Genomic DNA, 15,234 nt, shown 5'->3' on the forward strand with positions numbered 1-15,234 from the left:
AGCGCTGCAAGGCTGCAGTGCTAACCACTGAGCCACCATGTAGCCCCTTTATCTTATTTTTTCTTTAGTTGGAGGTAAGTCTTAGTGAGTGTGGTGTCCAGTTGTTATAAAACTCATATTATATTCTTGAAATTCACAGCAGAATAGCAGGTCATGATGTAAATCTGTGTGACTCCAAACCATCATGCTGGCACTATTATGGGGGCAATGCTTGCCTGTTACTAACATGGGGGAATTTGTGCATGAGTTCTGTTTAGAGCAACTCACAGTACAATAATGTAATTGTATCAGGCCTAGTCCACACCACAATTGGTATTCTCCAGTGAATCCTTGCGTCATATACTGCCCCCTTCAGGTCGTGCACTAATCATAACCCAGTGCATATACACAGATTGCTCTATTAGTTTCAAAGGTATTAATTGAAATAAGTCCTAAATACAATACATTAGGTATTTTTAAAAATAATCAGTCAGTGCAAAAATGTGAAGTATGGCATATAAAATATGAGGCAAATATGACTAAATTAAATAAAACATACCTAAAAAAAAACAGGGAATAAAAAATGGGGACAGAGAGAAAAATGATCAACAGTGAACATATGGGCATGGAAGGGGAAAGAACACTGCAATACTGGGATCCTGGAGCAAACAGGCAGAAGGACCCTGTCCAGGGGGAGCAGGAGAAACATCCCACTTTTTCAATAAGGCAAATGATAACTAGAACCAATATGGCAGGCATGGGATGTTGGACCTGTTTATCAAAGTGTGATTGGGTATCAGAAATGATGGCATTAACTGCTTTCTTGAGCATTAAGGAGTCAACAATCGGATAGGGAGACTTATGGCCTGTTCCAGTTAGAGGCAATATGGATACGTGCAGGAATCAAGATGGACTGAAGTACAGTAATTTGTATTGGAGATACTTTAGTTTGGGTAGCTTAAGACTTAAAAGGAACATTGAGACTGACAATGGGAATGTTTGGTCAAAACGCTGTTGTACCAATCTATGGACAGCTGACCAGAAGTGATGGGCACGCGGGCGGGATGACCAGATATGAAGAGTGTTGCCTGAGGCATCTCAGTCTCTGAAACAGAGAGGCAAGACCGTAGGATAGAAGCCATGCTGTCTATGAGGGACCAGATAGGTTCTATGAAGGATTTTCAGAGACAATTCCATAAGAGGGACCTGCTGACTGCCCTTGCTAATGGACCTGCAACAATCATTCCATTGGACTAAGGTAAGGTGGAATGAAGGTCCTCTTTCCAAGCCGCCATGAAGATTACTTTAGTGTCAGGTGGAAGGGCATTCAGCAGACCATATATAATAGAGAGAGCCCCTGTCCATTGCTCTAAACTTACAAAATCTCTCACAACTGATAGGAGTAATTTCCAGGCTAACTGGGATGAGAGAACACAGAAAGTGGAAGACCTGTGTAGTCCAAAAGTACTCTGATGGAGGCTTGGAGTATGTGGTAACAAAATATTCTTTGGGTTTTTTTTGGTCACAGAGAAAATCAGGAAGATAGCGAAACTGAGTGTATCTCCACCACACAAACATCTCAGGCCAGGGGGAAAAGGGAGTCAGATATAGATCGCTCTTTTAAAGGGGTATTCAAATCTAAAATAGTTATATATCCACAGGATACAACAGTAGTTGCGTGATAGTTTTGGCACCCCAGAGAAGAGGTCAAGTGGTTGCCATAAATATGTGCAGCTCTTTCCATTGCAGTTTATGGGAGTTGCTTTTGCTTTTTTCTTAGTGCTAAATTCAAATAGAGTTTTCTAAAATGTAGAACAAATTAGCAGGCTTTTGTAAGATACCAGGGTTTGTTAATAATCATAAATAATAATAATAATAATAATAATAATAATAATACCTCTTTCTAAACTAAACTGACATTTGGCTCTAAAATCTAGCTGAATGTTGTCTTTCTAGAGAAAGACAAAAGCTCATAGAGTAATAATATTAAAGTGGTTGTCCAGGATAACCTTTATTTTTATATGAGGCCGCCGAGGTCACCGACTGGCTGGTCCAGGGACTTCCACTAGAAGAAAACACCAGAACAGCAGGACTGGACTGCACTAGGACACTATAAAGCATTGAAGACCAGAGGGTATGTTTTGGGGGTTTTTTTTCCTTTTTTTTTTTCACCTTCCCTGACCTCATATAAAATAAAAAAACAGTTATCCTGGACAACCCCTTTAAATCTTTATTTAAAACCCTGTTGAGAGGGGAGGAGCGAACAGGAACCCAATAAGAGAAGAGAGAGATAACAGTGAACTACTGCAGATAACAGTAAGTTTTGTATCTCACTCCAAGTGCATTGATCATATAGATACAAGGCACTTCTCATCGGACTAAAAAGAATGCTATAGAACAAATTCTCCTCTACTTGTTTTTTGCCGCCAGCTCTGAGACAAATGTAAAGACAGAATCTTCAGACTAGACAACTGCTAAAAATGCAGTATAACAGGGTTATTCCTAATGTACACATACTGTACTATTCCTTTTATGCAAAGTTTGTTAAAAGGTTGTTATGTCATAAATTTTATTGCAGCCCTTGGGAGTGGTTGAATCCAACACAGTTTTTTGGTAACAAATTACAACATTATATTCATATTTCTTATAGTACAGGTATATTAGTTCAGGTTCATTGCTTGCTTCACTTTACATAGGGATTTCAGATAATATGGTGTACAGTACTGTACTGATATAGACGTTTACCTGTTGTGGAAAAGGGAAGTCTACATATTAGACTAAAACTAGGCTTCCTTCCTATACAAAAATCTATCAAAATCTTACACTGTGCCTACAAGGCCTCATATACTGTTATCACAAGAACAGACCCATTACATTTCATTCTGTCTGTTTTTGCAGGTATTGATTCAAAGACGCTGGCACTACTCAGCTCTAAACAACCTCAAAACCCAGAGCTGCGGCATCCTCATGTATCAGCTTCCTATTCTGAGGGGGTAGTGTGATGGAACAACTGGATTCCAACTGAGCTTTGTACTTTCAAAATTAAAAGGAGGAGGTAAAAATATTTCATTGTAACACTGAACCATTCAGCTACTTCTACAGGGATGTGACTTTCTGAACAATCATAGCCTTTCTGCACAGGAAGTTTCAAACATAATATGGGAGGTCTAGGGCCCTTTCACATGACCAAATTCAATGAAAAAGGTATGTGTGTGTGAACCATAGTACTGATCCATGCACATAGAAGTAATTGCATCATAGTCAGTTATGATACAGTGAGCTCCTGAACAGCCTGATCACTACAGTAATGGACTGATAGTATTATGTCAGTTCATTGTTGGAGCGATTGGGCCATTTGGGAGCTTATTGTATCATAACTCATCATGATGCAGTGACTCCTATGCATACAGCTGAGTTCAGTCCGGGAAATATAGCCCACACGCACCATTTCCCACAGACTTGACTGGATAGCATGCAAGGGCCCCTATTAAGCAAAATGCTCCAAAAAAAAAAAAAAAAAACTGTCTAACATGCTTTGTGCCACATTTTTGCAGTGTTGTAGACACTTTTATGCAGAGTTGTAAGTAGCATCCAGGGCTTGTGCTTCTGCTGTGCCCCGTTACTTCATTCCTGCTTTTATGACTTGTATAGTAAAGAAATTAGGCTTTGTGGTAAGGTGTGTGACATGAAGCTTGTATGGTGTAGATTGCTACACCATGTGGCAAACGTTTGGTGCATTTTTTTTTTTTTGGTTATATAAGCAACTAATAAGTAATATTAAAATAGATGGTCTAAACATATACCAGGTTTATCAAACAGTTTAAGACTGTTTGTTTAAGATTACAATATCTAAAATTAAGATAGTGTTAGTAAATTTTCACCAAAATGTCTGTTAATAACAGGAGTGTAGGGTGCATAAAACCATTCTTTCCATAGGAAAGAATAGGCTGTAATGGTACCTGAGTACAAGGATTTTAATGGTGCTGATAGGCAGAGAAACCTCTTTCCCTCAAAAGGGTCCCAGATGGGAAACTATTCACATATCTTAAGGACAGGTCATCATCATTATCAGATTGTTGGGGGTCTGACAACAGACACTCCCATCGATCTGCTGCTGACAGCCCAAGTAAAGGGGACTCAAGTAAAAATTCCAACTGCACTAGAAACAGTACAGGAGCACTTACTAAAGGATGCAAAGAGTTGGTGGAGGGGGTGAAAGTGGTCAGAAAATATGCCAGGACAGTATGACCTTTTATTCTACAAATTTCTGTAATAGAAGAGAACTACAAACTATTCCAATCTTAGACTAAAGACACTCATTTTAGAAAAGCATTTTCTGTTGCAGATTTTGCTGCTGTTTTTGACCCAATGCCAAGACTGGCTTCATAAGGAATAACTTCTACTTCTTGCTTCTGCTACATTCACTCCTGGTTTTAGCTCAAAAACACAGCAATACCTGCAACAAAAACCATAGCTTTTCTGCAACAAGTAGCCTCAGCTTTAAGGTCACTGACTGCCAAGATTTATAATACTTTAAGGGGTTATTTTTGCAAATATAAGTAGTTCAATATCTTGCAGGTTTAGAGATTTTCTCTAGCAATCTCAGTGGTCACAGTCTTCTGTCTTGACCCGTAGACCATGTATGCAGGAAGTTTCAATGGTCTGACACTAGTCAGAAACCCAGTCATGGTTTATTTATTGTGGTCGAGTTATCTTATCATGCAAGTAACCTGTTCACAATAAGAAAGTCATGGCTGGGTTATTGACAGGTCCTATAGAAATTTCATGGTCTTATCCACTGACAAATGGCCAAGACAATAGACTGTCACCACTAACATTATTAGAGAAATCTTTAAAACTCTGAAAAATGTAAAAAAAAAATATTTCATTTGTCTACAGATTGGACTATAGTTATGTTAATGGAAAAACCCCTTTAATGTACGAGACTGCCCACAACCTTCACACAGAGATACATCATATTAATGCATCTTCTGGAAAACATAGGGTTTAGATTACAAAATGGAATTATGTGGTATAAATACTGTTGTACTGGCATGAAATGGGTTAATCCATGCTTTGTGGGGAAAAAATAACTTCAGGGTAAGGCCCCACATAGGGAGAAGCAGCCAAAAAGTGTTAAGAAAAAAAAAAAAAAAAGCAGCGGAAACACATTGTGTTTTTTCACAGCGCTTTTCACGGAAAGTTTGCAGATTTTTCCTCTGTGGACTTCCTGCTTCTAATATACTTACATGGAAAATGCTAGTGTTTCCATAGGTATAATTGACATGCTGTGATTTACAAAAACTCAACAGATTTTGAAATAGAAGCATTTCCACTGAATATTTTTTTCTGCAATGTGTGGATGGGATTAGACAGAATCCCATCCACTTTGCAGATGATGAACACAGCCTTTTTAGCTACTGCATTACCACTGCACCTGAAGTGCTGCGTTTTCACAACGTGGGGCCCTGGCCTCAGAAATATGTGCTTCTCCTAGACTTTTCCAGACACTTTCTTATCCTTAATCAACTATCATGCATGTAGGAAACTATTGATGCAGAGCTTCCATTTATTGAATGCAATGAACATGTGCAATAGCATCATACAAAGACATTACTGAGCGGAAAAATTGCAGTAAAACATCTGTACCAACAAATGTTCTTAGATGAATTTTCTTAAAAGAGCAATCTATTTGACACCTGATCTTCCCTAGTTAAATAATATCAACTTTTATAATAAGTGACATAAAAGTGATAAATTGCTAACCACATTAGGAAGAAATGATATTTAGGGCTCTGCCTCACACATAAGATATCAATCACAAGAGGAAGAGGAACTACAGGAAGTTTACTCCTTCATGTTTTGAATCCCACCCACAGTAAGCCCTGGCAGCATCAAAACAAATTTGTTATACAGAGAAGGGTAAAAAATAATAATAATAATAATAATAATAATAATAATAGGTTCTGGGTTGTGATGACATCATTTCAGATCATTTAGACCGACATAGGTATTTAATAATCTCAGAAAGTTAATCGGTACTGCACACATACAGTGCATGCTCCTCACTATACTACTCATAACCACATGAGTGGAATTCCCATCTAATATGTTAGGTTAAACCATTTTTACAATATATTTTTAAATAATAATGATATAGTCAGTTCAACACTAGAACAATAGTTCAGTGTATTATGTCTATTATATTGGTGTCATTTTGTATTGCATCACATTTAGCATTTCCTTTTAAATTAAAAAAAAAATCTAGAAATAAATAAAAAGTTCCCATTTTACAGTAGCCCTAACTGCAACCTGTCCAACAAAGCACATCTGTAATTGATGAACAAATCCTGGAAAATATTGTCATGTCAAGAAAACTATAATGGAATATTTTACCACATCATCACAAATACCTCTGAGGTCCGGGCTTGCACCAGCCCCTGCTACATAGATACAAGCCATTTCTCTTTTGAGTAAAAATAATGTTATAGAGCAAATTCCCGTCTACTTTGTTTGTCACCAGCTCTGAGACAGAAGTAAAGACAGAATCTTCAGCAGAGACATCTGCTACAAATGCAGAGTGCAGCTCATATAATGGCTAGAAAAAGGGTTATTCCTAATGTACACATACTGTACTATTCATTTATGCAGTTTGTTGTCATAAATCATGCTGCAAATTTTATTGCAGCTCTTAGGAGAGGCTGAATCCCATAAAGTTATTTCTTTTTATTTATTTTTTTCCCCTATCAGTATGTGTTAGGGAACAGCAGATGATAATTCCCCAGAAGCTGCTGGTGAACCCTGAAGGGAGGGACACAAGGGACAGTGAGCCCTAAACTGAAGCCCCCCACTTTCCCTTCCTATTGCCAGACCCTATCCTAGGTGATAGGCGACAACCACGAGGACAAACCCTCCCTGAATACGTGAAACACAAAACGCAGACAAGACGCACAACAACAAAGGGAGGTCAGCTAGCCAGGGTTCGGTAACAAGAGAGCGATGCAGTGCCAAATCGGAGTCAAGAGAATAGTCAGTAGGAAGCCAGAGGTCAAGGATAATAATACAAGTAAATAACAGCAAGCGATACCAGAAAGCAAGGGCAATAACCGGCACCAGTGTGACTGTGAGCCAAGACTAAATAGGGAAGGAAGAACCCGCCCAGAACCTGACAGGAAGAAAAGCTGTCAATCACAGGCAAGACAGATTAACCACTTAATGAACAGAGGTAACCTTGGCAGAAGACGGGTGTGGTGCAAATCCAATTAAGGACAGAGCCGTGTTCACACAGTGCAACTAAAAACCTTAAGCAAATTGTCAAACTGCACACGCCTCCGGCGCCGCAGCATGCGAGCAGAGGGTGGCGCAGAGGCCCGAACAGGCAGAGATGTTACAGTATGTCTTTGGAGTGTGGCAGGAAACTCACGCAAACACAGGGAGAACATACAAACTCCTTGCAGATGTTGTCCTTGGTTAGATTTGCATCCAGGTCTCCAGCGCTGCAAAGCTGCAGTGCTAACCAATGAGCCACCATGCTGCCAAGTTTTTTCTTATAGTACATAAGATATATTAATTTAAGTGCATTGTTTCTGTTTTCACGTCATTGCTTGCTTCACTTTACATAGGGATTTCAGATAATATGGTATTCAGTACTGTATTGATATAAACTTTTAACTGTTGTGGAAAAGGGAAGTCTACATATTAGACTAAAACTAGGCTTCCTTCCTATACAAAAATCTATCAAAATCTTAGTGTGTCTACAAGGCCTCATATACTGTTATCACAAGAACAGACCCAATGCATTTCATTCTGTCTGTTTTTGCAGGCATTGATTCAAAGACGCTGGCACTACTCAGCTCTAAACAACCTCAAAACCCAGAGCTGCGGCATCCTCATGTATCAGCTTCCTATTCTGAGGGGGTAGTGTGATGGAACAACTGGATTCCAACTGAGCTTTGTACTTTCAAAATTAAAAGGAGGAGGTAAAAATATTTCATTGTAACACTGAACCATTCAGCTACTTCTACAGGGACGCGACTTTCTGAACAATCATAGCCTTTCTGCACAGGAAGTTTCAAACATAATATGGGAGGTCTAGGGCCCTTTCATATGACCGCGTTCAAGGAAAAAGGTATGTGTGTGAGCCATAGTACTGATCCATGCACATAGAAGTCATTGCATCATAGTCAGTTATGATAAAGTGAGCTCCTGAACAGTCTGATTTCTACAGTAATGAACTGATAGTATTATGTCAGTTCATTGTTGTAGCGATATGGGCATTTAAGAGCTCATTATATCATAACTCACCATGATGCAGTGACTCCTATACACACAGCCGAGTTCAATCCAGGAAATACATCCCACGTGCGTATTGTTCTCCACAGACGGGACAAGGGCCCCTACTAAGCAAAATGCTGTCTAACATGCTTTATGCCACATTTTTGCAGTGTTTTAGAAACAGAGAGATGGCCATGTTCATTTATACAAAACATTCCTCCTGATAGTGTGCCCAAGTTTTCAATGTTAATATTAAAAATTTTGTATATTAGACTCTTCAAAACCACTACATTTAGCTGGTCCCCAAATTTAAATGACTTTTACCATATAGCAGTTTTTTCATCCATACTAAATGTGTGTTTGATGTGATCAGAGAGTCCTGTAAAATTAGGGAATGTATAAGATATATAACTAGTAGTATTATTAACAGCTTCTTCATGATCTGTTGGCTGCTAAATTACAGTTTTTCCTAAATAATTCACTATATAAATATATATATCCTACCTTACAGTATATCAGTCTAATGTATCTAAAAATAATTCTAGAACAGGGGAGTCATTATAGTCATTCTGATGAATACATAAATCATTAGTTACGTATTAAGAAATTCTTGGAATATATTGCAGTGTAGCAGATCTCACAACCCCCTCTCCCTGCTCTACTATAATAAATCTTCAAGGTATGGCAAGTCATACACACTCTGTATTAAATTTCCTCTACAGTCAATTAAATAGGTTCTTTATCCTTAGAAGCCAGCATCACATTTTGATCACAGCATGTAAATATATGTATAGGAGTCAGGTCAGAGACATTAAAGTTTTGGCATGCTTTTATGTTATTGACCAATCATAAATGACAGATTAATTGATGATGGAGGACAGCATATACTGAGAGGGTAAGCATATACACAGAAAGCATTATACTTGCATGTAGAATTCCCTATGCAGTAGTGAGTATTGAACTGTAGCAAAATCTACTTCATTACTAAATGGGCTTGGCTGGATATAGAAAATCACTAGTGAAAGCCTAGCAGCTCTTTATTATTGTGTCCAATAGTGAAGTCACATTATAGTGATGCTGCAAGTCACATTATAGTGATGGTGCATGATTTTTCCTTCTGATATGAACATTTATCATCTTTCAGTATTCAGTGTGTGACCTTCAGGACTCACAATGTCTAATACTAATGCAGAAAGTCATATCTCAGAGAAGAACTTTTACTGCAAGTTTTTGGGATTATATTGTCTTTACTGACATACCAAACATATCTATGAGAATTATCAGTGTTCCTAGTTAACTCATATACAAATATATACTGTAAATATAAAACTATGCCATATGCAAAACGAGCGAGTAAAACCATTCAGCTGAGAACAAACCATGATTTTGCCTATCCAAAATGTAAGGAATACCTTCCCAAGAAAAAACATAGGCCTGAGGGGCTATTGCCTTTTTTTCTAGCTACCTCGTTGTTATCCAACCTACGACTATATCCAGTCCGTGTATAGTATTATCATTATCATCTATACTGCAGGCAAGTTGCACCTATGAGCCACTAAGGATTAATATGTTATGTGCCATCTAGTCAATCTTACCCTGGTGGCACTGGCTGAACTAGAGGCAGTGAGGTCTCATAGGATCAAGGTTATTTACAAATATTATAGAAAAGGCCCAAATCATAGGTCATAAAATAGCACAGCACCTATAAAAGGCAAGTGTTACAGAGAAGGTCTCAGTAATAAGTAAAACATAAGTTTCAATAAATAATATAGTAAAATGTCATCAACAGTAAAAAAAACAAAACAATAAGCTGCATAAATCCACAGACTGTTGGATAGGTGACACGTGCACTGGCTTTACCAAAGCAGCAAGACCAGATTCTGAGTCAGTCCTAAGTCAAATAATAACTGAAACAGAAAGGGGCTGTCTGTACCATTTCCATTAAATACAATCTCTGGAAGTTGACTGCTGAACCGTGTCCAGAGAAACTGTTGGCCAGTCTGGTACACAGGGCTACCTCCAAAAAAGGTTGACTCTTACCAGCAGCCATCTCTGGCAACTGCCTTAAATCAACCATAAAATGCCCTCTAAGTATTTTATCACTCTGTTTGTGAATGCATTAGTTGGATAGACTAGGCATAGACCAAAGCAATGAAAGCAGCTAAAACTAGTATAATAAAACTATGCAGTGGCATCATGTGCAATAAATATGGCATCTAAAATCCAGCATCTGTGTGGTGCCTTAAATACACTCAAGGAGGCAACTCCACCCTCATGACTTTGTTCCAACCTGAGAAGTCAGCAGGGACATGAGATCTAGAGGTTAGATTTACTTTCTGTGGGGCGGCATCCTCTTATTGCTATACTTACTATGCCTTTATTTAACTGTATTGCTACTTGACTATTGTTACCTTGCCATACGATCCTGTGGACCATGTTCATTGAGCATGGTACAGCTTTACAATACAAAGGGGCCTTCCATGGACAGTTAGGGAGTAACGTACAGTATAGTCCTATATGGTTGTTCCGGAGGAAGACACAATATATGAGGTCAAAGCCAGTCCTCCCACATAAAGGGAAAAAATATTTTCCTACTTCAAATAAGGCAAACACAATAATAACTTGTGCTATTTATTTATTTTAAGAAAGACATCTAGGTCTTACTTGAACTTGTATAAAGAATTAACCATCATAACCCTTGACATCTCTGGTTGGGTGGGGCACTTGAGGGTAGAGTGGGCCTCTTAAGTGTATTTAGAAAACCATGTGGATACCAGATTTTCTGCACAGTACTTGGTACCACAGCACTGTTCATACCCAGTAGTCTTAGGACTAGTTATAATACTACATTTCTAAGCTGTTTTCATTACTTGGGTTTATCTGTAGTCCATTAACTCTGTTCCCCTGATGAGTCCACAAATAGCAAAACAAAATGCATAGGAAGGAATTTTAGAGTTGATTTAGGGCAAGTGCCACAGACTAGCCGCTGGGATGGCATGCTTTATTGTAAAATGGATAACTATAGCTTGTTATTAAATACTGTATATCATCCTGCATATATATAATCATATTACTATGTAACTACTGACTTGATTGTACTACTATGCTATATTAGGTAAATGCCATACCATTATTTTTGAGGTGTGCATATGTTGCTGTATCTATCTTTCTATAAAATTACCTTTGGCACTAATACTGTTACCGCCTCATGACCCCTTATCATGGTGTTATTAGGATGTAACTATTGATACTTTGTCCTATAGTGACCTCCACTCTCTATTTTTTAATGTGTCCATGTTTTTAACTCTTTAGACTAGTGTTTGCGATTAGTAACAAAGATGCTGAATGTGAACATGACCTATGTTTTCCATACCTTAGGAAAATATAAGTGTACCTATTGATAGGTCTCCAGAAGGTCTGACCCTTTACTACATTATTGATTAAAAGTTGTGTTTTCTGCATTGCTGCCACCTTTTCTGTGATATTTAGCAGACAAGCAGAGAACTTTTATCTATATAGTGCTGCCTTGCACAGTGTGTGCAGCCTAAGCCTGAATGTAAGAGGCTGAGCACCCTGCCCAGACATACTGCATATATTAATGATGCACAATCCAGCAGCATCTCCTGTGTGAGCCGTGCCTCGCCTAGCACACATCCCAATGACACAGGCAGACACAGGCAGATACATGTCAGATGCTGGAGGATCCCTCTGGATGAAGCTGACATCATAAATAGATAGAATATATCCCAGCACTACTGCAATGGGATGTGTATGATCGACCAGCAGCGGCAGCAGTAGCACGCTTCCCCACAGCATTGCAGTCTCCAGCTGTATTCCCTACCCAGACCACACATGTTCACTAGGTAAGAGGGGCTCCTACCTTTGGTTTCCATTGCTGCCCTTTATCAAGTGCCTGGAAGTTGTGGGAACTTGTAAGCTGTGCTATTCCTCTGCAGAATCCTCCTTGCAGCCTTCTTGTGGATGTTGCTGTGGTTAGAGGTCCCTGCAGCTCTTGATCTGCAATCAACCATCAGATGACATTGGTGAGGAGGAGGAGGAGGAGGAGGAGGAGAAGGGCTGGAGCAGGAATGCTACATGAGAAGGGCGCCTGTTACCTGGGTCGTGCTGCTGCAGAGCGGAGCTGTCCACTGACTGTGGTGCTGCAGGTGTAGTGCCAGATCAGCCCACTACAGCCTGGCTATGTACAAGATGAATAGCACTGGCCTCCACTGCGCATGTCTGCTGGTCTCCCCTATTGCTAGCATTACACAAGCCTTCCTGGGAAATAGTGCTGTAGCATTTAGTCACTAAGATCATAGGGAAAAAATGGCCTGGATCTCCTGCTGCACAGGGGCACCTATACCTACACTTGTAGTCTGTCACTCACTGCATATGGCATATGCTATAGTATATGAGTGGCCTACATTACCTGGGCATGTAAGATGTAAGGTGTCTTAATTCTTAACTCCTTAATGACCAAAATGTCCAGTTACTTTTTAGTGATTTTGCACACCTGGTGTTTTAGCAACCTTAACTTTTATATTTTTGACTTCCAGGATAATTTTTTTGCTGTGACACATTGGGTTGTTTTTAAAACCCTTTTAAGAATATAGATAGATAGATAGATAGATAGATAGATAGATAGATAGATAGATAGATTATGTGTAAAGTATACAGGTTAAAAAAAACAAACAATCAGTTTTCAATATATAGTACTTTATTCTATTGGATATATGACATGGACAGTGTTTTTTATGTGTATTTTAATTCTTTTTACTTCTTTATATGTTACATAATATGTCCTCCTAGAGGTCATAAAAGATCCTTGGGAAACATTTACACTTTTTTATTTAGCAGTTTTCTGCTGTTACTGGGGCATCCATATGGGAAAAAATGTCAACATTCCCTCCACAAGTATACGCTTTCCCTGTTTTAAACTCAACTATTATTCACAATGCTGAATCCTAGACCCCTCTGAGTTTGGCTGATTTTGCAGTGGTGAGTGACATTTCAGTATCATCTGAATGCATTTGACTATTCACTTACCTCTACTGGAGTTTCCAATTTGTTCTGTACCTATAAAACGGAACAGGATAGGTCCTGCTCTATTTTCATAGGAACAGACCATCAGATGCCCCCTTGGGTGGCACACTCAGACATGTGCATAAAGTCTTAATGTCTCACTAATTTTGTGTATGCGATAATAATGGTGAGCATGGATTATTGTCACATTTGCTCCAGACGTCACTCATTTAACTCTTAAAGGAGTTATCACGTGAAGATGTCACATGATGACAACACCTGACTATGTACTTTATTAGGACATCATATGAGGTAGAAGATAGAAGTTTGCTATGGTGCCCGGACTCAGACCAGCAGCAATTGGAGCAGACAACCCCTTTAAACTCTTTTCCTTCAGTAAATATATTTAAGGGTAAATGGTCGTTTTAAGCTGGCAGCATGATCTATACAGTTTAGCTTGAGTGTAATGGGATACTGCTACAAGTCTAGCTGACATTTAGTTTTTCATTCAATTTTTTTTAAGCCAAAGCCAGAATGGAATAAGTACCAGTCTTTCCTATATACCTTCCCTTTCTGTTGTATGCACTTTTGGCTTTGGCTCAAAAATGTCATCAAAAAATGCATTACAGAGGAATGTGTAAATGTAGCCTTGGAGTAAGACATCCTGAATCTACAGTTTGGTTATAGTTCCATTGTTTCCTATTATTTTCCTTCTGTATATACTTATCCCCTTGTCTGGAGTTGTAGGGTGACTGTCTCCTATGATTCAAAAGACGAGAATAACAAGTACCAGGAATCCTGGAATACTATAAAAGCATGAGTGCAAAAGTATCTTTTCTTTTTTAGTATAAAAAGTACTACTGGATGCAAAATTGTGCATGTGCGCAGCTGTATGACACACCTAAGGCTTCTACACAGCACTTGCTTTTTATATTTGCTGGATCCACCTCAAAGGATCCTGGTGTAGATATCAATAGCATCCATATCTCTCTATTAAACTGAAAGGATGACCTTTAAGCTTACATTGTCTGTACAACTTTTTTTTCTGCTGTATAGAATAAACTGTACTATTCTATATAAAGGTTCCAATACAGAAAATTTATTGTATACAGTGGCATCAGCCACATGTATATATTAGGGTATATGTCGGGAGATCCTCCCAATGAATACCAGTATGATGTTGATGTTTGGCAAACTCTAAACCTATTAGCACATGGATTTTGAATGAATGCAGTAATTCCATCTATCTTCATGTGGAGTAGACTAGTAAACATAGTGCACTATAATAGTCTGAGTGGGGGGAAGGGGGACATTTTACAGAAATGAAGAGGAAGTGAAAATGAGTAGAACAGATACTGTACATGAGCATGACAAATACCAGATATTAAAACTATACTTTATGTCTTCATTGTGACATTGCTATTGGGAACTGGAGGGTTCCTTTCAGTCCAGATTGCTGTCATTTATTAAGGGTTAATATACAGCCAATGAAATGTACAAGTAAATACAGGAAGTATATCCCTCCTTTCATTTTGACTGATCAAAGCAGATTTTGTCCAGCACAACACAGGAATCAATTAGACAGCAAGGCATGGGTAACAATTTATCCTGACATGTTACTTGAAGAGAACGGCAGTGCTAGGTTATCATATTATGTACTAGCCTCTGCCTGCGACTTCATCTGCGTGTTGTTGGCATCGATGATCCGCCTATATTCAGCAAATTGCTGCCGTTGATGGTTTGCCTGCTCCAGCGTTTCATCAGCTCTTAAGCTGTCCTGCTTCTGAACTTGTTCCTGACACCGTGCCTGTGATTGTTCCAACATCTCAGCAGCTCGATGGGACACCACATAATGAGCGTGGTGTTGGCGTCTATGATCTGCTTGCTCCAGCGTTTCGGCAGCTGTTAAGCTGGCCTGCCACTGAACTCATTCCTTGTGCTTTGCCTGTGATTGTTCCG

General features: G+C 38.9%; 1 protein-coding gene across 1 annotated transcript in view; it reads right to left on the reverse strand.

Moving 5' to 3' along the window:
- Window positions 1–12,478, reverse strand: part of FGF12 (fibroblast growth factor 12) — a 395,684-nt gene extending 383,206 nt beyond the window's left edge. Inside the window, exons 1-2 of the mRNA XM_075268556.1 lie at window positions 12,369–12,478; window positions 12,134–12,270 (exon numbers count right to left, since the gene is read on the reverse strand). Of these exons, the coding sequence (XP_075124657.1) occupies window positions 12,134–12,146 (13 nt within the window). The 5' untranslated portion in view covers window positions 12,147–12,270; window positions 12,369–12,478. The remainder of the gene's footprint in view (window positions 1–12,133; window positions 12,271–12,368) is intronic.
- Between the last annotated feature and the right edge of the window lie 2,756 nt (window positions 12,479–15,234).

This window comes from Leptodactylus fuscus, chromosome 3, assembly GCF_031893055.1.
Source record: "Leptodactylus fuscus isolate aLepFus1 chromosome 3, aLepFus1.hap2, whole genome shotgun sequence".
In the NCBI taxonomy this organism is placed as follows: domain Eukaryota; kingdom Metazoa; phylum Chordata; class Amphibia; order Anura; family Leptodactylidae; genus Leptodactylus; species Leptodactylus fuscus.